This window comes from Sminthopsis crassicaudata, chromosome 1, assembly GCF_048593235.1.
Source record: "Sminthopsis crassicaudata isolate SCR6 chromosome 1, ASM4859323v1, whole genome shotgun sequence".
Classification (NCBI taxonomy): Eukaryota; Metazoa; Chordata; class Mammalia; order Dasyuromorphia; family Dasyuridae; genus Sminthopsis; species Sminthopsis crassicaudata.
Window position 1 is genome coordinate 737,708,931 of NC_133617.1, and position 23,659 is coordinate 737,732,589.

Here is a 23,659-nt window from a genome sequence, read left to right on the forward strand (position 1 = left end):
AGGACAGTAAGTGTTTATTAAATACATAGACTATTCTGGGTATTGTGCTTTTTATATCAGTTCATGAAGAGCTTGTTTTTCTCTGTATTCTTCATATTGATCATTATTTACAATGAAATAATATCTATCATTCACACACCACAATCTATTTTAACCAATCTCCAAATAATGGACATCTGTTTTGTTTCTAGTTCCTTGCTTTCACAAAAAGTACTGCTATTGGGGCAGCCAGATGGTGCAGTAGATAGAACACTGGAGTCAAGAGGATCCGAGTTCAAATTCAACCGAAGGCATTTAATGCATTCTAGCTGTGTGACCCTGGATAGGTCACTTAAACCTAATTGCCTTGCAAAAAAAAAAAAAAAAAAAAAAAAAAGTGCTGTTATGAATGTTTGGTATTATATGGGACCTTTTGCTCTTTTTTTGGCTTTAGTTATATGCCTAGCAGTGGGATTTCCAAGTCACAGGGTAAGGACATTGTGGTCACTTTTTTTTTTTTTTTTTTTTGTAATTCAAAATTATTTTCTAGAATGGTTGAACCAATTTACAATTCTACTAATAATGTGTTAGTGTCCCATGTCTTCCCAAAATTTCTGAAAATTTATTTCTATCTTCTTATCTTTGCCTAAGAATGGGCTAGAACCTCAGAATTATATAAAATAAAAAACAGTATCTAGTATTTCTACAAAACTTTACAAATATTATCTCATTTTATTCTCCTTTCCTCTGCACTTATTTTGGACTTCTTTGAAATCTCCACATCCTCATCAATGGAAAAATCCCATCATTTTGCAAGATGCAATCAGCTCTGTCACTCATTCCTCATCAGCATCTTCTGCCCTTTTGATTGAAGAGTGGAGCCATATATTCCTTCTATTTTTTGTGGTTATTTGTCCTTTGCTCTACAGGGCCATGACATCAGGGAGGTGATTGAGGCAAGTGAATTGGATTTAAGTGGGGGAGGGTCATGCAAGGTCAGCTGCTTCCCTCCAGAGTCCTCTGGGTCCAGTGGCCAGAGAGATCAGGACAACTGAAGATGGCCCCAGATGCACTTGGATGTCATGGCATCATCTTCTGATGTCATGGTCCTTTTCAAGGATGAAGGACAAATAACAACTCCGTAAGGGTAGAGCTGACTCACTGTGGATCCAACTGAAACTGGTCATTTGGGAATCCAATTCCTTCTCTCCCCTCCTTTTCTTTATTCCTTCCTTTCTTCTTTTCTCCTTCCTTCCTTTTTTTTGTTCCCTCCTTCTCCCCTTCCCACCCTTTTCTTCTCCCTTTCTTCTTTTTTTGTTCCCTCCCTCTTCTCCCCTCCTTTTCTCCTTCCCACCCTTTTCTTCTCCCTTTCTTCTTTTTTTGTTCCCTCCCTCTTCTCCCCTCCTTTTCTCCTTCCTTTCTTCTTCCCTCATTTCCTTCCTTTCTTCTTTTCTCCTTTCCTCCCTCCTCCCCCCTCCTTTTCTTCCCTTATTTCCTTCCTTTCTTTTCTCTTTCCCTCCTTTCCTCTCTCCCTCCCACATTCTTCCTTTTCCTCGCCTCTCCTCCTTCCTTCCCTACTTTTCTCCTTCCTCTCTCCTTTCTTGCCCTCCTTCTGTCCACAAGGAGTATCATATCCTCACTTACAAATGCTCTTAAAAACTCTTTTGGATAAACTCCTTATAAGGCCCATACCCTTAACCTAAAGCACATGGACTCTCAAGGATCCGCCAACAATAGTCCCACGCCAAGCCCCAGTTGGTCTGAGACCTGATTGACTCAGAGAAAATGTAAAGAGCAATGATCTCTGTTTTGGCCAGAAACCCTGAGGGTCTTCACCCTCATTTTGGAACTGACTTGTGCACCATGTTCCTGTGCCTTCTGCATCACAGGCCATAGCCATTTGCCCTGACCTTTATCTTGCCCTTGGACTTGGTGACTCTGGAACTAAAAGTGATGCTGATGACTTCTTGTGCATCTCTGCTTCACTTAAATTCAATTCACACATGAATTAAGACATAACCCCTTGATGTCACTGGACTAAAAATAACAACAATCTTCCCCTATTATTGTAAGTTCCTAGACAGCAGGAACTGCCTTTCTTTTTCATCTGTATCCCCAGTACTTAACACAGTGTCTGGAACATAGTAGGTGTTTAATAAACATTTATTGACAATTATTGACTATCCTCACAACAACTCCAGGAAGTAAGTGCCACTATTATCCCCCATTTTATAGATGACATTTTTTTCAGTTGATTGAAATCCTTAATTCGAACAAATTAAAATTTTTTTTTCCCAATTACATATAAAGACTTTTTAAACTTTCAAATGATATAGGTTAGATATGTAAAGTCACATAAAACATATTTCCATATTAGTCATGTTGTGAAAACAGAAATAGACCAAAAGGAAAAAAAAATGAAAAAAATAAGAAAGTGAAAAATAGTGTGTTTTAACCTGCAATTAGACTCCATCAATTCTTTCTCTGGATGTGGATAGTAGTTTTCATGGTGACACCTTTGGAATTGTCTTGGGTCATTATATTTTTGAGAAGCTAATTCATTCATAGTTGATCACCATATCATACAGTTGTTACTGTGAACAATGTTCTCTTGGTTTCTATTTACTTCACTTTGCATCAGCTTATATAGGTCTTTTCTGAAATGTGCCTGCTCATCATTTCTTATAGAATAATAGTATCCCATCACAACCATTCCCCAACTAATGAGCAGTCCCTCAACTTCCAATTTTTTGCCACCACAAAAAAAGCCACTACACATATTTTTGTATAAATAAGATCCTTTAAAAAAAAAAAATCTCTTTGGGATATAGACCAAGCAGTGGTAATGCTGGATTAAATGATATGCAGTTTGATTGCCCTTTGGGCACAGTTCCAAATGGTTGTCGAGAATGGGTGGGTCAGTTCACAACTTCACCAATAGTGCATTAGTGTCCTAATTTTCCCATATCTTCTCCAACATTTATAATTTTCCTTTTCTGTCATATTAGTCGATATGATGGATGAGTAGTACCTCAGAGTTGTTTCAATTTGTACTTCTCTAAACAAGTGATTTAAAACATTTTTCATATGAATATAAATAGCTTAGATTTCTTCACCTGAAAATGGATTGATTGTTCATATGTGTTGATCATTTATCAACTGGGGAATGACCTTCATTTTTGTAAATATGACTCAATTCTCTCTATATTTGAAAATGTTATAAAAATCATTTGCCAGCCTTCTGCTTTCATTCTATTTAAATTCTCTAACTAATACCAAATAGTTTTTGGTAATTGCTGCTTTATAAAATGACACCTGAAAGTGTCTTTAATTTTCTTCTACATTCTACTTTCAGCTTAACTCCTGTTTGAAGCATCAACAGCAGCTATTCTTAGGCCTCGTGGAAAAACTGTAAGAGTTATATTAACTCCTCAGTCACCTGATATACGAGAGCAACGAAAAAAAGCCCTACTAAATATAGATTGTATATGAGAGATATTTAAATCTTTTGGGATTCTGCTTTAGTATAATTGTTTTAAGTGCTAGAAAACCTGCCACTTTCCATAGAATATTCCACCAAAAGTTTGGCAATAACAGAATATAGAAGGAGAAAAAAGGCTTAGCATCTGTAACAGCTTGAAGAAGGCATTTAGTGGAGTATATTTCTGGATGTTACATTGAGTTTATAAAAGCCACTTCTTGTTACCCATTAGAATGTGGAAATTCATGTTTTAGCTTCCTACATTAATTCCTCTCTGTTCAGGGAAAGAAAATGGCAGTTGAAATTGTTGGGCTCTTCTTTTTAAGAGGAATAAATATATTGCTCATAAAAGTCAATATTTTATTTTAAAATAATTCTCTCAAAGCAAACCCTGGAATGAGCTGTGCTCTCTATACTAATTCTGTACCATGAAAAGTGAACACTTGGATAGTTCATTCCTAATGCACTTCCCCTTTGTGGTCTGTAATTACTGAGGCTCAATCAAACATCACCATTTTCCCAGTCACTCAAATTCATAATGTTCGAGTCAGTCTAGAATCTTCCTTTTCCTTCATTTCCCACATATAATCAGTTGGCAAGGCCTGTTCACTTCACTTCTATAACATCTTTTGCACTCCTCTTTTTTTTCTGTGAATGTGCCCACTATATTGGTTCAGGCCTTAATCAACTTTTTTCTGGTCTATGGTAAGTTTCCTAAATGGCTTCTTTTCTTTCAGCCTACTTTCCCTACGGTTTCCCCATTGATGTTCCTAAAATACAGGTCTGATCATTGCTAAAAATAAAATAAAATAAAATCTTCAATAGCTCCTTATTGCCTAAGGATAAACTACAAGATAAGTTATAAGAACTATAAGATAAACTATAAATTTGTTGTCCTGACATTGACACCCACAATCAGCTCCCCAAATCCCCCTTGCATTTTTGGTCTTATTTCATACCAATCCCTTTCTAGGGTCCAGACAAACAAGACCGGCCCAGTGCTCCGTGCATTAGTCATTAAGAATACACCCATTCCTCAGTTCCATTTTTCTGCAATTGTCAGCTCAGGTACACTGTGTCCCTCCTCAAATTACTGTTATTTGCTTACCTGCATACATATGGTATCCTTCTCTTCCCAGCAGAATATAAACTCTCTGAAGACAGAATACTGCCATTATTTCTGCTTTGTCCTATCATAGTGCTTTGTACTTAGATTTAGTACAATCTGGTAGGGACCTAAAGACCATTGAAGTCACCCCTGCCCCCCTTCATTTTATCTAGGAGTATAGGATGACTATTTATTGGATTTAATTTTTATTTTGTGATTTTTCTAGGGAGGGGCAGGAAGGTACACAGAGGTTATTGGGTTATTTACATGCCATTGCTCAAGTGCGTGACAATTGCCCATTGAACTGCTATGTAAGCTTCATAGAATATCTCTACTGCTTTTTCTATTATGATATATAAATATTTAGCATGAAATAAGAAAGTCAGGTTCTGGGGCATCTAGATGGTGCAGTGGATAGAGCATTGCCCCTGAAGTCAGGAGGACTTGTTTAAATCTGGTCTCAGACACTTAACACTTCCTGGCTGTGTGACCCTGGGCAAGTCTCAGCAAAAAAGAAAAAGAAACTTAAGTTCTGATAATAATATAGTGCAAAAATCAAGGTTTGTGTTTGGTTTTGCTGTTGGCAAACACACACAGAAGCAACTAATTAATGCCTTGGGTGCATCCCCAAAATTTTGATACATTGGTTTACCTGTGAAACCTGGGCAGTCTACCAAGGGCAGTCCAGGAAATGGGGTTACTTCAGTTTGAATAGTCTTAGGAAAATTCTGAAGATCACCTGGCAGGATAAAGAACCCGACACTGAGCTCCTTTCTGAAGCTAAACTGCCAAGTGTTCCAACTCCATTGAATGCTGAATATCAGGTTGCCATAAAGACTATTTCATGAAGAACTCATACAGGGCTTACAAGGTGGTCAGAAAAAAATGATACAAGGACACTCTCACGGTATCTCTCAAGAATTTTAGAATTGATTTTATGACATGGGAGACATGGGCACAGGACCACCCGGCATGGATTGCCCTCATCAGAGAAAGTGCTGTTCTCTGTGAGAAAAGCAAAATTGAATTAGCCCAGAAGAAATGCAAGATGGACAAAGTTTAAAAAAGCCACCCCAAATGTTCAGACTATCTGTGTCTGACCTGTAACAGAGAATTTCGAGCTTGTATCGGTCTGAGTAGCCATAGTCAGACATGCTATATAACTTGACTCTTGTATCATGATATGATTTTGGTCCTCTTTGAGAACAAAGATCAACAACCAACTCTGACCCACTTATTCTTTAGGATTACATTATTTAATTTCCAATTTTTAAAAATCTCTTTCCATGCCTTTTATTGAATATAATTTTTATTCCATTATGATCTAGAAAGGGTAAATTTAATAGTTCTACTTTTCTGAATTTTGTTGTAAAGTTTGTTTTTTTTTTGTTGGGGGTGCCATATTTACTGAACAAAAGGTACAATTCTTCCTGTTTCCATTCAGTATTATCCAGAGGTCTATCATATCTAACTTTTCTAAAATTCTATTCACCTTCTTAACTTCTTTCTTGTTTTTTTGTTTGTTTTTTTTTGGAGGGGGGCTTTGTTGTTATTGTTAGATTTTTCTAGTTCTGAGAGTGGAAAGTTGAAATCTCCTACTAGTATAGTTTTATTTCCTCCTCTAATTCATTTCCCTTTTTCTCAAGAGCTGCAATAAATCGTTTACAATAATAATCTAATTAGTGCTTTTGAAGTTGATGCGGCAGTTTACCTGTATTAACTTATTTAACCTCACAACAACCCTTTTAGATAATTGCTATTATCCCCATTTTACAGATGAGGAAATAGAGGCAAAGAGATATTGAGGGACTTGCCCAAGGGACTAGGGAATATTTCATGGAGGATTTAAACTCAGGTCTTTTTTTTTTTTTTTTTTTTTTCTGAGGCTGGGGTTAAGTGACTTGCCCAGAGTCACACAGCTAGGAAGTGTTAATTGTCTGAAACCAGATTTGAATTCAGGTCCTCCTGAATTCAGGGCTGGTGAAACTCAGGTCTTTTTAACTTGAAGTGTGGCTCTATCCAAAGGCACCATCTGAGTAGATTTGTTCGGTAAACCCCCACTTTCTTCCTTGTTCAGGACCATGACAAGGAATTCAGGTGTCCTATCATTTGTTTCTTTCTGTAAATGTTCTTCTGAGAGGAAACTTATTCAGACAAGAGGTATCCTAGCATGAGTACCTGTAGTCGCTCCACTCTCAGACTACAGAGACAAAAGCCCAGTCCAATCAATAAGCATTTATCAATCACCTGCTGGGTGTATGGATACGATTAAAAAGAAAGACAGTCCGTGTCCTCAAGAAACTTACAATCCAATGGGGATAGAACATACCAAAGGGGGAGAGGTATCTGAGGGAGGGGATGTCAAGGAACTTATCTGGGAAGGGCCGGTGGGACAGCAGATGCCGAATGGTGGTGGCTCTTGCTGGACCTACCAGAGACATCCTCCCTGGCCAGGCTGTACCTGTGTGCAGTGCCACTTGTTCGGAGAGGCTGAGGCTGAGGGGGTGAGGTGCCATTCGATCCTTCTGGAAGCCAGCCAGAACGAACACCTGTTTCGGCAGAGTCCTTTCAAAGTCCCTGTTTGGGCCCAAATGGATCTTGGCTAGAAGCCCGTTCACGGAGAAAGGCTTTCCCTGCAATCCTTCAGCTCCGGCGGGAGGCTTTGGGTTCTGGTAGGATAGGCCCAGGCTTGCTTTTGGAAACAGTCAGTCACGCATGGAAGACGGCTTATGTCTTTCCCCTCTCCCTCCAGAAACAGAAAAGCCATGCGGCCGAGGCTAAAAGTTGGCAAGTTTCTGTATTTGCTATGACCCGGACACAAGTTGACAGTAATTCTCTTTACAAACAATGAGTCACATTTCTCATTTCTCAGTGAGGCTGCCGCCCTTTGGGGCCCATCAGATCTGTTCTTTCCTGGTCTAGTTTTTCTTTGCAGGTTATGTCCAAAGCCAGCTCTCAAGTGGATGGGGTTTGGGCAGCAGCGGCTGCATTGTGCCCCGTCTGCCACAGCCTAACTCCTATCGCGGGCCCCTCCGGCCGGGAATCGGAGTCCTCTGGCTTCATTTCCCTGCTTCCTGCTCAGATTACTTTCCCAGCTCTCATCGGCCAGCTGGTCTACCGACAGACAATAGAGAGCGAAGGCTCACCTCTGGGGAATGCCGAAGTGGCCCCGTAGCACTATCCGCTTGCAGTCCAAGCCCCACGGGAGCCCCCTGCCCCCAGCCTTTGCTCCTTCCGTACCTGGGCCACGTGGGCTTTGGGACCCCGTGCTGGGGTTTAACTCAGCCTGGTCAGAAAGTTGTCAGGGACTGGTGGTTCCTTCTTGTAATTACACCTTATGGACTCGCCCTGGGAGCTGCTCAGTGACCACACTCCAGAGGCCAGGGCTCCGGCTTGTAGAAGGGACCAAGACTCCCGCGTCTCCCGCACTCTGATGGCAAATGGGAGAGGCTTCTGGGGGTCCCGGGCAAGGTGTCCGAGACCAGGAAAAGGCTTGGCTTTCGTCTGCACTGGCCCGGACCGTGGCCCATCCCGTGGCACGGGTGAGGCGCTGAATGAGTCTTGGAAAGTTTGTCCCCGTCGGTCCAACCACTGGTCTCCAAAAGGCTTTGGAATTTTTAGGACAATCTGGATTTCTTGTCCAATTACCTCTGATTTTTTTAATCGTGTAAACACCAGTTGCGGCATTCCGCAGTTTAGTGACTGACCCAGAAGTAGCTCCAGCGGAGAGACAGCGGTCCCAAGACTGACAAGGGCAGAGAAAACTGTTCTAGTTTTGTTTTGTTTCCTCCCTCTTTCTTTTTATTATGTGACCTCCCAACCAAGTCCCAGATCCCACGTGTGTTGGCATTTTCTCCCCCTCCCCCCCTTCCTGCTGGGAAGCAAACAAAGATCCCTGGAATACACTTCCCTGTGAGGTTCCCTCAAGGAGCTAATCCTTGCAACTTCCTGCCTTGGGCCAATCCATAACATGCCTGCCTTTCCTTTACTGACCAAAAGGGGGGGATGTCGGGCTATCAGGAGCTTGACACAACAACAATCCTTCGCGCTGGCCCGCTGGAAGCTCTCGGTCCCAGCAAATTCCCAGGACCGTTTCCCATCAGCATCAGGCGGTCTCTGAGCTTGGACAAGCCCCGGAAGTGCCCAAGTTCCGGTCCTGACGCCCGGCTCTGAATCGAACTTGTCACCTCGCGCTGATACCCTCCGTGCGTGGTCACAGCACGCTGGGCATTGTGGGTATAAGGTCTCGCGCTGCCCTGGCTCCCTCCCTGAGGCAGAGGACAGGGCACAGGTGTCCTTGCAGACTGGGGGGAGCCAGCGGTAACCCCTGGGGAGGCCGAGGCGCGGCCGGGAGGAGGCTTTGGTTATTTACTTACAGTGACGTGACTCCGGACGCTCTAGTAACAGGACGGACCTTGGCTCACAGAACAAGGAAACGGCGCGGCCTTAGTCATATTCTGTGGCTTTCTGGCATTTGTGTAATGCAACAAAGAAAAGAATGCTTATGGGGGCAGAAAAGGGAGCCGTGAGGAGTAAGGGAGTCTCTCAAGCTGCGGCTCGGACTCGCCCCACTCGTGTTTGTGTCACTCACTGTTCCGCCCCTCCCCCACGCCGGGGTCCCTCAGTCCCCAGCCCGGTTTGTTCGGGTCCAGCCGCCCACGGGCGGGGACCAGCTCTGGGTGACAGAGGCAGGAGAGGGGGAGACAGACACCAAAGGGGGCGTGGCGCAGGGGCCTCGGGAGCAGGGCGGCAGAGGCAGCGCAGACCGGCCGCCCAGAGGGGGTCACCCCCAAAGCTGGAACCGCAGTGTTAGACCTGGGGGCCGGCGGCCCTGGGCGGCTCCTCGGGCTGACTCCCAGGCGCAGTGGTCAGTGGCCCCCTCCCCGAGGAGTATCTAGCTCCTCCCCCATGGAGCGGCCCCGGTCCCGGGCACTGTCCCAGTCCGGCCGTGCCCAGCTCTGCCCGGTCCTCGGTGAAGGGGCCGGTTTCGGAGAAGCCTGAGGAGACTCGCCTTGTGAGGGGAGCAGAGCCGGGAGAACAACGTGTACAACAACAGCCTGAGGAGCTCCGGCCGATGCCAGGATCCCCGGCTTCCCCAGCACTTGATGAGAAAGGCCGCCCTTAGGCGTCGGGCGGCGCGCAAAGCTGGGGGTCTGGTTTTTAACCCGGTTAATGGGGTCGTTTGTTCCCCTGACGCGCGCTTGTAACAGGCTCTTCTCGCTTTCTCGTGGGCTGGAGGAGTTGCAAATAAAATGAGTCTGAATTTAGAAAGGCAAACGCGCCAGCAGACGCTCCCTTACAACATGACCTCACTGACCCGCAGGGGATCCACTACGCGGATGGGAAAAGCGAGGGTCGGAGTTTGGGCGAGCTGGACGGGCGGGGGGAGGGGGCTCTAAAGGCTCTCGGGGCACAAGAACTAGAGGTCTGGGCTGGAGCCACACGGGGCTTTCGGCCCCAGTCAGTCCGGCACAAAGGACACGGCGTGCCTGACGCGTGTCAGTTCCTTGACTGTCAATAAAGTTGGTTTTAATTGAAATCAGGTGACGCCTCCGGTTGGTAGGAAGAGACCTCGGAGCTCCAATCCCAGCCTCACCCTGACTCCGGGACCCGCCTTCCAGGGCGGGCGGGAGGAAGGCACGCACACGCCGCGCCCTCCGATTGGACGGTGGCGAGGGCGGCGGGGCGGGGCCGACCCTCCCTTAACTATGGCTAGCCGTTGTCATTGGGCCAATCCTCCTCACCGGTAGAGGACACGGGCAAGATGGCGGCGGGGCTAGTGCGAAGCGGCCTCGCTGGCTGCGGCCAGCAGGTAAGCGCGATCCAGGAGATCCCTGCCCCCGCCCCGGCCCCTCCGCCCCGCTGATGCTCTTTCTCTCTTCCTGCCCCGCCAGGTGTCCCGGTTGCTGAGGAGGCGCTTCCACCGCTCGGCGCCCGCCGCTCTGCAGGTAACGGGACGGGGAGGGGCGGCCGGGATGGGAGGGAGGCCGGGATGCACCTGCGCCCGGTTCGGACCCCCCCCCCCCCCACTCCTGCCCCCGTCTCGGTTCGCATCCGCGGGATGAGGAGCGTGGCTGGATGGCGCCCGAGGGCCTTGCAGGCCTGGCTAACAGCCCCCCAAGGGCAGGCGCCCCGGCCCGGGCTGTGAAGGCTGGCATCGCCCCTCCCGCTGGGCTTGTCACTTGCCGCATCTGCGCAGGGGGCGCTGGGAGGTGTAGTAGGCGCTCAGCCCGCGCCTGGCGGACGGAGGGGCTTCAAAAATACTGCTCTCCCGCTCCCCCATCCCCGCGGGGCCGGCCCGCGGAAAAATGAGCATGAACACATTTTAAAAAGGAAAACTTCAGGGAAAAGCCCCTGCCCCGGCTGCAGCCTTTAGAAGGGGGGGGGGGGAATTCCCTGCTTTCCACCTGCCCCAGCTCTCCTCCCCCATCCTGAGCCCGGCCCGTGTCCGGGTCTTTGCAAAATCCCACCTGCTTCGGTTAATTAAAAAGCCCCCGTTTGGAAGAGACCCCCATTGCCCCAAAGCTTAGAGCCGGTGCCAGGCCCGTGTGTGGACCGCGATGCCCTCTAGAGGTCTGGGGGTTGGCTTGATGCCCCTTGGGTCCCGGTCCTGCGGGAGCTCCTGGGGACGGCGCGTGCCCACCGGGCCTGCCCGGCTCCTGGGGCGGGGAGGGGGCTCCTGGGCCTCCCCAGACGGCTCTCCGTACACAGGTGACTGTTCGAGATGCTCTGAACCAGGCGATGGATGAGGAGCTGGAGCGGGATGAGAAGGTCTTTCTGCTCGGGGAAGAGGTGGCTCAGTATGACGGCGCCTACAAGGTGAGCGCGGATCGGGGGACCCTGGCGGCCCTGTCCGGCCCGGCCCAGCCTCACGGCCCGCTCTCATTCCCTGCAGGTCAGCAGAGGCCTTTGGAAGAAGTACGGAGACAAGAGGATCATCGACACCCCGATATCCGAGGTGAGGCGTGCGACCCCCACGGGGCGGGAGAAGCCTTGGGGGTCTCCGGGCCGCCCCGCCCTGACTGTGACTTTGCTTTTTCAGATGGGCTTTGCCGGGATTGCCGTAGGGGCAGCCATGGTATGTGATACACTTTGCCTAAAACTCGCCTCCGCAGCTAATTTCTGGATTAAACTGCTTAGTAATGTGGGTTTTTTCCCTAATTTAACAGGCTGGATTGAGGCCTATTTGTGAATTCATGACCTTCAATTTCTCCATGCAAGCAATTGACCAGGTTATAAATTCAGCTGCCAAGACTTACTACATGTCGGGGGGGCTTCAGCCCGTGCCCATTGTCTTCAGGGGACCCAACGGGGCCTCAGCCGGCGTGGCGGCCCAGCATTCCCAGTGCTTCGCGGCCTGGTACGGACACTGTCCGGGGCTCAAAGTGGTCAGTCCCTGGAGTTCTGAGGATGCAAAAGGACTCACCAAATCAGCCATTCGGGACGATAATCCAGGTGAGAACGCTTTCATTTCATGGAACTTGTAGTTGGGAAAAACCTTAGAAATTAAAGTCAAACCTGCCCGTTTTACAGATGAAACTGAGCACTTTTAACTGGTTTTATTTAGTTGATATGAAAAGAAAAATAGAATTTGTCTTGATTTCTTCCTATTGCAATGGGAACAAAATCCCAAAGTCAAAACTGTTTGTACCTGCCCCGGCTTGTGGTGTTTCTGGATTTCTGACGTTTGAACTCTTCAGATTTTTCAGTGTATGAGATTAGATTTGAAAACTTTTAACCCAGGAACATCCTATTTTCAGGAAGCACAGTATATTTCACATTGCTCTAGTCTTTAGTTTCAGATACTAAAAGAAAAAAAATCACTGAAAGTTTTTGACAAGATTTAAGTAACCTAATTTTAATAAACTAAAGATCGAGATTAGCTGAGATGAATGTAAATAGGCTGTTATTAAGCTTAGCTGTCTTTTAAAACTTCCAAAAATTGGGATTTTCTCATAAAATAGGAGCTCTTTAGAAGTTAATGTCACTGATTTGTTTTTAAAATACACTATGAGGAGTCAGTCCTTGGTACTTGTTTTAAAACTAGTCTGTAGGTCCCTGGCACTAAGTAGAAAAGAGGAAAGGATTTGGTTTCATGCCTTCAGGCGACAGGCAGTTAGGTTCCAATCAGATCAGCATTTGTACCCACCTACTGTATACTTGGCAGTTTCTAATCCCATCTGCATTTGTACCCACCTACTGTATACTTGGCAGTTTCTAATCCCATCTGCATTTGTACTCACCTGCTGTATACTTGGCTGAAACTGCCCCCGTGTGGTGAGAGGCTGGTCGGCAGAAACAAGATGTGTGCAGATAAATTGATAGCAACAAAGTAAAAAATAATTAGTTCAGTGAGGAGGGGGGAGAAGAACATGGAACAAATGGGGGATCAGGGGAAGTCAGTACCATTCACTGTGGGCGTGGTAGCTTGTCACTCTGCATGGACACACTCAGCTTAATATAAAAAATTAGAGAAGGGGGGGGAATTTTTCACATCTGTGATTAGAAGAGTTCTTAACCTATCAGATTAAAGGAGAATTATAAGCTGTAATTTAACTTTTGAAAATAATTTAAAATTTCATTGTTATTTTAAAAGTAATTACAAATAATTTCTGTTTACAGAAACAAATCAAATCATTACAGCCAAGTGAAAGATAATTAACATCTCTTCCAAAAAGACAGATTGGGTCCCCTCTGGGCAATGGTTGAACAAATTGGAGAGGATTATTATTGTGCTCTAAGAAAATGTGGATTTCAGAAAACTGTGTGGAGATTTCTAGGAAGTTTTGCAAGCTTGAGGAAGCCAAACCAAGAGAATGAGCCCCCTAGTGAGACTGCCGTGAGGGAGAGGCCAGAGAAGTCAGCTGCATGGGAATGGACAGGTTCAGTTCCCCAAAACTGCCTGATAATAAAATAAGCTTGGAATCCTTTGGATTCCTAGGCTTTGTGTTGACTTAGAAAAACACACACTCCATGCTGTATGTTTTGTGTGCGGTGATAAACATTTCTGGGCACGTTTTCATTGGGCTCTGGGGCTAGGCTCCAGAGCTTTTTGTCTCCCACATGGGATGCCTTTGCTCTGCACTCTGCCTTCTGGGAAGGGGGTGGGGTAGAGGGGTGTTCAGGAGAACATCTGGTGTAAGGAGGAGGCTCCCTTACCTGGGCCAGAGATCTAGGTTATTCTTATATCTAAAGTTAATCTTTTTGTTTCGTAGTTGTGGTCCTGGAAAACGAACTGATGTATGGAGTTCCTTTTGAATTTCCAGAGGAGGCTCAGTCAAAAGATTTCCTGGTTCCTATTGGAAAAGCTAAAATAGAAAGGGAAGGTAAAACACTGCCACGCAATCTCTCCCAAATCCTGCCTTCCCCTTCCCTCCCATGCAGTAAAAATTGCATGTAGTTACGAGAGGTCAAGCAATTATTTATTTGTGTAAATTCTTTGAATTTTCAGTAAAGATTTAAGAGCCCAAGCATGGTTGCATTTTTATTTGAGGCAGTTACATAACACTAGAGCGAGCCTTGGACAGCTAGCCAGGAAGGCAGTTCAAACCCTTCCCCAAGACACTTCTTAACTGTATGATCCTAAATAAGTTACTTAACCTATGCCTCAGTTTCCTCAACTAATAAAATGAGGATTACAGTAGCATTCATTTGCCCTGGATTGTTGTGAGGATCAAATGAAACAATTATTTAAAGCATTGTGTTATTAGAGTTGAAAGAACTTTTATCCCAGGACCATTCCATTTTCAGGAAGCAAGTATATTTCACATTGCACTAGTCTTTAGTTTCAAATATTAAAATAAAACCAAAAAAAAAACCTCTGAAAGTTTTTGGTGGCAAGGTTTAAGTAACCTAATGCTTATCTGTTGCCGCTTGACTTTAGGAACCCACATTACATTGGTTTCCCATTCACGACCTGTTGGCCATTGTATGGAAGCAGCTGCCATACTGTCTAAAGAGGGAATAGAATGTGAGGTAGGTTAATACTTTTGTTGGGGGTTTGTTTGTCTTTAATGTTGGCCATTTCCAGTTCTCTCTTCCCCTACTTTTCCATACCCAGTAAGCCTTCTTTTGTAACAGATTTTAAAAGTGGGCGAAAGGGTATTTTAACAAGTGACCAGAGTTTTTACCTTGTCCAGTACTGGATGCAGGTGTCCTCCCTGTAGTCCCCACCTCTGAGAGGAGGGCAGCCTCCCCACGGGAAATGACCTCTCAATCGTTGATGCCGTCCATGCTGCCACAACCTGTTTGAACATTTACTTAAAATGTTCTTCTCTTTCTCTCTCTTGAACCATTGTGGCCTTGGTTTTTTTCAGAGAAAAAAACTTGGACGTATTGCTTCAGAAAGTTGGGTTGCCCCATTTTTTTGTCAGATAGTAACATCCCCCTCTGCTGGAACTTAAATGTTCTGCCCAAAGGGGTTGTTAACTATGAGCACAAATGGGGATGTAAATGCACCACTGTTGTAGAGTCTCCTGGCCTGCCCTGCATGTTTTTCCTTCTTTATCCCAACCATCCCTACAAGGTAGGATCTGCCTTTTGAGCATTTGGTCACTTGTTTCCACAGGAGTTGGGAAAAAATAACTTTGTAGTCATTGGAATATTATACACTGTCAGTCAGGGAAAGTCGGTTTGGCCTCTACCTTTTGTAGCTTAAGTACAATGAACAAATCAAGCTTTTCATAATAAAGTAAGGCAGGGTCGTTGGTAGGAATGCAAACGAGGACGTTGTGCTTGTGATCCAAAGACTTCTGGACAGCCTAACAGCAAATCTCTTGTTTTAGGTGATCAACCTGCGCACCATTAGACCGATGGACATTGAGACCATCGAGTTTAGCGTCATGAAGACCAATCACCTCGTGACGGTCGAAGGAGGCTGGCCCCAGTTTGGAGTAGGAGCCGAGATCTGTGCCAGGATCATGGAAGGTACTTCAGACACCCCGGGCACTGGCAGGTCCTGGCTGGGGCGGGGCTTTACTAATGCCCAGGAGTCCATCAGGGTGCTTCCCAGGTGGTAGCAGCAGCTTTCCCACCTGGTGATCTTGTTCACATGTATGTCCTTTCCCTGCACACAGTAGGCATTTAATGATTACTGAATGTAGATGTTTCTCATAAAGTTAAAATGGGATTGGAGAAGAGCCAGATACTTCAAGCTTCCAGTTGGGCAGAAGCTCAGTCCTGGAACCTTTGAACTCTACAGAGTCAGTTCCAATTCACTTCACGTGGTCAGGCCTTAATGCATCTTCCCCTTTCAGGTCCCGCCTTTAACTTCCTCGATGCTCCTGCTGTTCGAGTCACAGGGGCCGATGTTCCTATGCCTTATGCAAAGATCCTGGAGGAAAACTGCATCCCACAAGTCAAAGATATCATCTTTGCAGCCAAGAAAACTCTCGGTATCTAATCTCTGCTTGACATTGAGGTCCCTGGGAGTTCTTGCGTGTAAATTGCCCCTTCTGAGGGCTGGGGTCAAGCTGTTGGTTCCCATGCACGATTACACTGGTCTGGAGCCACGAAGCCTCTGGGAACCATTCTGTGTGGGGCAAGGTGTCCAAGTCCTTGGGGTGGAAGCACCTGCCCTTTTGTGTCTGTTACATTAAGCCATTTCTGCTCCAAAGGAAACCAATCAGTAAGAATGTTTCTGCCTCCACTACCAGCAGGACAGTGCATCAGGGCCCTGAAGGAACTGGCGAGGGGTCTTTCTTTCTGACAGTTAATTTATCTGTACAGAGGGGTCATCCCACTCAGCTGGGTTGTTTTGATAAGGAATAAATGCTTCTGGTTCCAGTCATTGGTGGTGTCTTGTGATTATTCTTTCCCCAATTACTGCACAGGAAGGATGAGGAGATAAAAATAAGAGCTGGGCCAGTGATGAGGGAGAGAGAATTAACCAAGGATCATGTGGTTTCCTTAAGGGTCACTTGAGTGAATTGTGCCGGGCTGCTCTAGTCCTTGGTGAAAACGGACAGCCGTGGGTCTTGCTTTTCCATCATTCCTCCATGTTCCTGCTGGATTGTCCCAATGGCCTTTTAATACTTGGGCTTAAACTTACTCATGGCCAAACTTCACATCAACATTCCCAGCAAACCCTAGGATCCTATTTATGTGGGGAAATGGCATAGAGAAAAAATTTCCTCTTAACAGATAATGTTGTCAGAAGTAGAAATAGAAATAAAAATGCTGAATATCATTTTCTAGAACTGTCTTCCCCAGAAATTCCTAAAAATCAGCATCTATATTGAAACCATATTTAAATGTGAAAAAGGTCTTGCTTACTGTAGGAGTTAGCTTTTATTAATAAAGAAATGACATGAAAATAAGACATGAAAAGGAAAACTCAAATTTAGAAAAAAATACTGTACACATCTCTTCCCCTGTTACTAACTGGTGTCTCCAAGAATCCTGGAAATAGACTATCTATATAGACAAGTTCTCTTGGCATGGTTTATTTTAATAAAAAATACAACGAATATATATCATCACAGGTTACATGAAACTATACACAAGGACATTCTCTCTGCATAGAAACAAACACTGATGTATGGATACTTGAATTCAAAAATGGATTATCTATAATCCTTTAAAGTGCAATTTGTTTAAAGGTTTAAGCAAATTATAAAATAAAGGATCTTTTCAAATCAATATTAAGAATATGTAAGGTCTATTATTTCTGTTCGGTTTTTCCAAGATGGTCATTTCTTCACGATGTTAAATGTGTCCTAGGAAACCCTCCCTGGCTATGGGGTGGATCCCATTAACCTCTCGTCCCTTTCCAGAAGATTCTAATTAATTAGAAAGTGGAGTTTTGGGGCGCAGGGGCCGCTGGGCACCTGAGCCCCTCGGGAAGCTCCGCCGGCGGCCTCCCTTTTCCGTTCTCCGCTGTGCTCTTGGGTAAGCGGGAGGGAGGAAGCCGAAGGAGCCGCGCTCGGGGGTCCTGCAGGTTCTGGGCCCACGACACAAAGTGCACTTGCTGCCCGGTGGGCGGGCTGCCCCTGCTCCTGCTGCAGCTGGTGCCGGCCGCCTCCGGCTCCTCGGTCACGCGTGGGAATGCGCGAGGGGCCTCAGCAGATCCTGGGGACGCTGTGGTCGCACGTCTCCACCTTCTTCAGAGAACCTTTGTGGAAATTCTGAATGGAGCTGAGTAAGGCTCCTCGCCCGGAACCGTTGGCGGCCGGAGGCGGGAAGAGCGTTGGCGCATCCATGCGGGGAGGCGGCGGCGCTCCCGGGGGAGGGGGAGGTGCGGGTGGCGGCGGGACCGCGGACGCGCCTGAGGAGGTAGAGAAGGGACAGTCAGTGTCTGTGCATGCGCCTGCGGAAGGATGCGGCCCGGCCAACATGGTGGACAGGACGGACAGGATGGGGGGAGAGACCCTGCCCGGCCGGTGCCCTCCTGGGGGACTCTCCCAGGCCCGTCCTCACTGGCACGGGGTTCGGCCAGGAACCACACGCAGCAGACAGAGCCCAAGCCGCAGAGGCTGCCTCGCCATGGGAGGCTCCCGGACTCGGGCCGCCCGGGGCAGGGAGGGGTGAGGGGTTCTGGGGCTGGGGAGGGGGGTCTGCTCTGTTCCCACTCAGAACAAAGTCCTGCAGAGGCAGGAAACCCGCCGTTAAGCATGGGGGGTGGGGGACCCTGTGTGAGCCTCGCCCCAGCCCCCAAGCCCCAGAGGGAAGGGGTTTCCATACCTGGGCTTACCCACAACACCGCTCCCCGCCCCCTCTTCTGGGGCCTGGAACTTTCCCTCCTCACCTCCCCAACATCCGGGCCCTCGGAGGCGGCCCCTGCCTCTGCATTGTGGCCTCCCTCAATCTGCTGGCTCCTCCCCCCCCCATGCCCCTCTGGAGGACGGCTGCCTCTGGCCTCCACCAGGGGCGCTAGGCGCCCTCTCACCGTCCCTCCGGGCGCAGGAGGTGGAGGCCCGGCCCAAGGGGGGAGCCCTGGCTCAGTCCCGGAATCTCCCGGAGAAGAGCTCCCTCAGGTGGCCGTGGCAGCCCCGCGCAGCTCGCCTCTGACCACAAGCTGCCAGGCCCGGGAGCCAGGCTGCTCTGGGCAGGACTTGGTGCCCACTAGAGCCGTCCCACTTGGAGGAGCCCCAGGGCCCTGCCATCCGCTGGGGTATCCTTGTCCAGGGGCCCACAGCGGGGAAGCGTCCCCCCCCCCCAGGGCCGCGCCCCTCCACTGATGGGGGAAGCACTGCTTTGTCAGGTACAAGACATTGGTAGGAAGGTCACAGAGGGACCGAGGCCAAGAGTGGTGCAACGAGATGGATGGTGAATTTTGAGAATGGAAACCGTCCTGCCGGGATCCCGCCAGGGCATCGTTCTGACATCAGGGTCACCCCCAGTGCCAGCCATGGCCCCACTCACACACCCTCCCCTCCCCCCAGGGGCTGTCCGGAGCAGGAGATCGGCTCTGTGGGGTAAAGTACTAATGGTGCTAACGGAGGCTTCCGGCTTCCGCCCAAGTAGTAAAGGCCATGGGGCGATCCGGCAGGAACATGAAGGAATGAATGATGGAAAAGCATGACCCACAACTCTCCATTTTCACCAAGGACTAGAGCAGCCGGGCGCCCCCACTGGGGGACTGCCTGGAATCGAGGGCCCGCCCTGTCTCACAACGAGGTGGGGGCCGTGGAGAGCCTCATAGAACTAGGCAGAACCCGGAAGCGGGCCGGACCTCGCGTGGCACGGGCTTGGGCCCTGCCGCCCCTCCCCTCCGAGAGGAGTCTCTGAGGAGCGCTCTGAGGGGAAGCCCGGAGCAGGAGGGCAGAGGCCCGAGGCCTGGCGGCCCCCAGAAACACTTCACCGACAGGACTCTCTCAGGAGAGACAGCTTTTCCCTAAGACAGGCTGCCTCAGAGTACTTGTGAGGCTGTCTGAGGAGCGGGGTGGCAGGCCCCCGCCGCCCCACAGAAACGCACTGGCCGACAACTGGCCGCTGACGCCCGGCTTCAGCCACTTCTTTAAAGCTACAGTCAGAGTGAAAATGGAAACTTTGTAAGGTCTGTGATGAGGATGGGACGAATACAAATGAAGTTCCTCTGGTTATTTTAAAGATGCTGTGTTTCAATGAACTGTCCCAGACAACAAACTGTCTTTTCTCATTCACTTTTCCTGCTGTTCAGTGCTGAAGGAATTCAGGAAAACAAGGTTACGATTCCCACACAGAAACAGAGCATCTTTAAAGTTTGAGAACTCATGATCAGTTTACTTTACCGAAAATTCACCTTCAAAATGGCGCATGCTCTACTGAAAACAGCAAAGAGAAAGAAAAAGAGAGAAAGAGGGGACACAAGTTATTATTCAGATGTTAGTGTCATTCAATCAAACAGTCAGAGGCAGCAAGAAGAGACTGAGGGACCCTTCTGTGACCCCCCCATCAACCAGGACAAAGCCCAATAAACAAAATCGTTCCTTGGTAAGCAAACATTCAAGTGGTCCTTTTAGGATTTGGGGAAATCACTGATCAGTCAATAAATCATCCCTCCCCCTGGGCATTCTCTCTTTTTGAACCGGTAAAATCTTATATCTGTTCATTAAGAACAAGAAGATTCACTCCATCAAAATATGCTGTTTCAGCTGGAGAGCTGATTTCTGGTTAAGTGGCTTTCTTCAGTAAATAAAATTCTGCCCAGAAAACTCGGAGAACCCCGAAAATCCAGCTTGCTTATGCGGTTTTTTTCTTATATTGGACTACAAGAGTCTGACTGAAAGCTTGACATGAAAAATTAAAGAGGGACTAAGCTATTAAAATGCAATTCCAACAAGAGAAGGAATATTGGGCTTTGTCCTTGTTTTGGACTCAAGGCTCCACAGCTTCCTCGAAGCTGACTCATCTTGTCCTCAAGTGAATTAAATTCATGACTTAGCATAAAGAAGGAAAAAAGCATGGGGAGAGTGCCCAAGGAAGGGAATCGTGTCCACACACCCGAGACACCAGGGACAGGCCCAGAGGGCCAGAGCTCAGATCTCCTTCCTGCTAGGAGGATAAATCTCCACTTTTCCAAGGCTCAGCTTTTGTAAATGAGGGTTGTGTTAGATCAAGAGTTTCTTTTTTTTAACCTGAGAGTCAGTGAACTGGTGATTTTATATCTGTATTCCAAAGCATTTCATTTCCTTTGTGATCCTGCATATTTTATGCATCTAAAACCAAGAGTCTGGGAAAGGTCCAAGAAACAAAATCTAGGAACCTTTGGACAAAGGACTCACTGAGGACCACGAGATACTCTCCGGTAGCAAGGAAACACGTTTCCTCAAGTGCAAAGGGAGAATGAGAACACCGGTCATGGCTCTGGTCCTAGGCACGCACTGAGGCACGAGAGCCCAGAGGGCTGTGCGCGGGGCCGAGACCCTGGGCCGGGTGGAATAAACACCACCAGCTTGACTGACCTCAGAGCACCAGACAAGTGGGATTACATGAACCAGAAAGCCTTATGGCTACAGTCAGGATCGTTATTTGTCCTTTGCCTTTTCCATCCTGGTTCTTATGGGATCATTGACTTTCCCTGGGATCCCATTGGCAGATTTTTCCATTTGTGTCAATTTTTATCCTGGAAAAATTCCTTTTTAAAAATTATCTGCTTTATGAATCACATTGGGAGAGAAAAATCAGAACAAAAGGAAAAACCACAGGGGCGGGGTCAGGGGGGGAGAACAACAGAAAAAAAGTGAACATAGCCCATGTTGATTGACATCCAATCTCCATAGTTCTTTTTCTGGGTGCAGATGGCATTTTCTGTCCAAAGAATTGCCTTAGATCTCTTGGAAGAATTCAAAGTATATAAATATATAATATTAAATAAATATGTAAATATAAAAGCACTTGGAGGATGCTGTGTCTGTCCAGGCCACAAGAAGATCGAGTGAAGGAACTGGAAGTACTTCACCCGAAGAAAAGTCCCTGGGGGTCATGAGGGGTCCTCCAAGACTGGAAGGATCCAGAACCAGCAGCAATGGGGAAAGGGTCAAAGGCCAGGCTCAAGCTCCATGGCACCCTCACAAGTAGAAGGGACAGCCCCAGGAGATGGTCCAGACTCCTGGTTTGGGTTGGGGTAGAAGTTGTTTTTTGGGCAAGCAGTGGGATTCAATTACGATTAACTGACAAGCTGTGACCATGAGCAAGGCCTTCAGCTCTGCCTCGTTTTCCCCATCTGTAAAATGTGCTCAGTGTAATTCCTTCCTGTCAAGGTGGTTATAAGGATTAAACACAGAGGTCTTGGCAACCCTCCAAGCACCCTCTAAATGCCAGTAATTACTGTTTTTGTCATTATTATATCGCAGAGAGCAGCTTCCAACTCTCAAATTCTGTAACTCAATAAGCCTTTTTGGAGAGGGACTCAAGATCTGAGGGAAGCTAGAAGTGCTACAGGGTGGAGGGAAGGGACGGTATTCAGGCCTGGGCCAGAGACCAGAAGCGGCAAGTTTGACCAGAACACGGAGTGCATAAAAGGAAACAGCCACAGGTGGAGAGACAGCCGAAGTCCGCAGCCACAGGGACCAAAGAGTAGCCCTGGAGAGGAGAAAAGGATCCTGGGGGCAAGAGGGAGCCAATGAAGTTTCTTGAGCAAAGGAGTGAATGGGTCAACCCCGCGCTCTAATAAAACCAATTCTATCCCTGGGTGGAGGATGGATGCGAGAAGGAAAAATAAAGTACCTTTCCCTTAATAGGAAATCTGCATTTCATTCTAAAGAAAAAACAGAGCAATACGTGTTTGTTACTGCATGCGTTTCCATAGAGGCAAATCCTTTCTGGCTCAATTTACTTGGAATTAAAAGTAAATTCCTTTCAGGAGTAAGTCCTGAGAACTACTTCTGGGTATCGAAAAATCTCATGGATTTTGGGTAATCTTTTTAGCACTATGATCAAAAATATTTCGTCCGCAGCATCATTGTTGGATAGCTTACTTTGTGGTCTTAAATCCTTAATTCATGTTACTATTTTTAGTGATATTGTCTTTGGTTCTGAAAACATTCTGGCCTATTGCACTTTCTCACAATTATGCGATGTCCATTTGAGGGGGCATAAATGCAATTTTCCCTAATGATGTAAGTGACAGTCCTACTTTTAAAAAAACTTGTACTTACATTATAGGTCAATCTCTTATGTTCATGTCTGTAGGAACGATATAATTAACCTCCCTAAAATTCTCCTGCGGCGCCGTGCGACAGACGCACAAGGACTGATTTAAGGACGCGGAGAAGACTTCAGGGGGCGGGAGGCCTTTGGATGCTGAGGGGCCAGCAGGTGGAGACGGGAGGTCGGAGCCATAGGTCAGGGAGGTCAGCTCGAGAGGCCCGAGGCAGAAGCAGGCCTGCTGCCACTGCCCTTTGTTCCAGAAGGGGCCGTGACCTCCGGGAGGTGATGCTTGACTGGCAAGCCAGCTGGACGGGAGGGAGGGCTGGGCAAGGGCTAGCGTTCTTCACCCTGGCTCCCTAGCCTGGGTGGCCAAGCCAAGATGGGTAGCCAAAAGAGGTAAGGAGTTTGGTAGTGAACACGTGGGTCTTCTGACCAGGTGTTCACTCGGAACCAACATGTCAGGGCATCAGTCAGGGCATTATGTGAGGAGGTATAATAAAGGCTTTTAAGATTACATGTGACTGTTCTTGAGTGTGCTACCGGTTATTAAGCTATAGATTCAAGAGATCGTGGCCAGAGACCTTAGAAGGCCTCAGAGGAGGCGAGCCGGGTAGAGCTCACACTGCAAAGGACAGTGGTCAAAGGTACTCTGGTGGGTCTAGGAACGACTAGTAATTGTAACTGCCAGGAGAGCACGTTACAAATGATGGCCAGACACCTGCATGAGAAACCTCGCACTGTTTCAAACGAGGCCTGAGGTAGGTCCCCTGTCTGAGGCACACCCTCAGGGATGAAGGCTGAGTAAGAAGTGAGGCCGGAAATGGCTTCCACCTGGTCGGGGGAGGAAGAGCCAAGACAGAACCATGGCTGCTATTTCTCCCTCAGAACCGTCAGGGCTGGGACGGTGGTTGGGCGCTCAATGAAGGGCGGACTGAGGTGGGCTTAGAGCGTGACCCTTAAGGAAGGGGAGGAGGGAGGGAGGAGGGAGGGAAAGGTTGCCCAGCCGGCACCGGGCACTAGCT

General features: G+C 47.5%; 2 protein-coding genes and 1 long non-coding RNA gene across 5 annotated transcripts in view; 1 reads left to right on the plus strand and 2 right to left on the minus strand.

The window, feature by feature from the left end:
• The first annotated feature begins 10,090 nt into the window (after nucleotides 1–10,090).
• Nucleotides 10,091–16,356, plus strand: PDHB (pyruvate dehydrogenase E1 subunit beta). Its single transcript, XM_074284256.1, has 10 exons — nucleotides 10,091–10,380; nucleotides 10,463–10,516; nucleotides 11,280–11,387; nucleotides 11,464–11,526; nucleotides 11,611–11,646; nucleotides 11,738–12,023; nucleotides 13,784–13,894; nucleotides 14,452–14,543; nucleotides 15,353–15,494; nucleotides 15,824–16,356. The coding sequence occupies exons 1-10, from the start codon at nucleotides 10,333–10,335 to the stop codon at nucleotides 15,967–15,969; spliced, it is 1,086 nt and encodes a 361-aa protein (XP_074140357.1). The 5' UTR covers nucleotides 10,091–10,332; the 3' UTR covers nucleotides 15,970–16,356.
• Nucleotides 12,246–13,863, minus strand: LOC141551968 (uncharacterized). The gene is made up of 3 exons (XR_012485029.1): nucleotides 13,728–13,863; nucleotides 12,812–12,853; nucleotides 12,246–12,373 (listed from the first exon to the last, which is right to left on the minus strand). It is a non-coding gene; the product is annotated as an uncharacterized LOC141551968 (long non-coding RNA).
• A 644-nt stretch (nucleotides 16,357–17,000) lies between the features above and the next one.
• Nucleotides 17,001–23,659, minus strand: part of PXK (PX domain containing serine/threonine kinase like) — a 50,227-nt gene continuing 43,568 nt past the window's right edge. For all 3 annotated transcript variants that reach the window (XM_074284254.1, XM_074284253.1, XM_074284255.1), the window contains exon 18: nucleotides 17,001–17,832. In XM_074284254.1, coding sequence (XP_074140355.1) covers nucleotides 17,627–17,832 — 206 coding nt within the window. In that variant the 3' untranslated portion in view covers nucleotides 17,001–17,626. The remainder of the gene's footprint in view (nucleotides 17,833–23,659) is intronic.

Excerpts from the sequence above, each read along its gene's own strand:
- PDHB (XM_074284256.1), top strand. The coding sequence starts at position 10,333 with ATGGCGGCGGGGCTAGTGCGAAGCGGCCTCGCTGGCTGCGGCCAGCAG. Across the intron at positions 11,527-11,610 it reads TCGACACCCCGATATCCGAG|ATGGGCTTTGCCGGGATTGC; the intron begins GTGAGGCGTGCG and ends TTGCTTTTTCAG. Across the intron at positions 15,495-15,823 it reads CTGTGCCAGGATCATGGAAG|GTCCCGCCTTTAACTTCCTC; the intron begins GTACTTCAGACA and ends TTCCCCTTTCAG.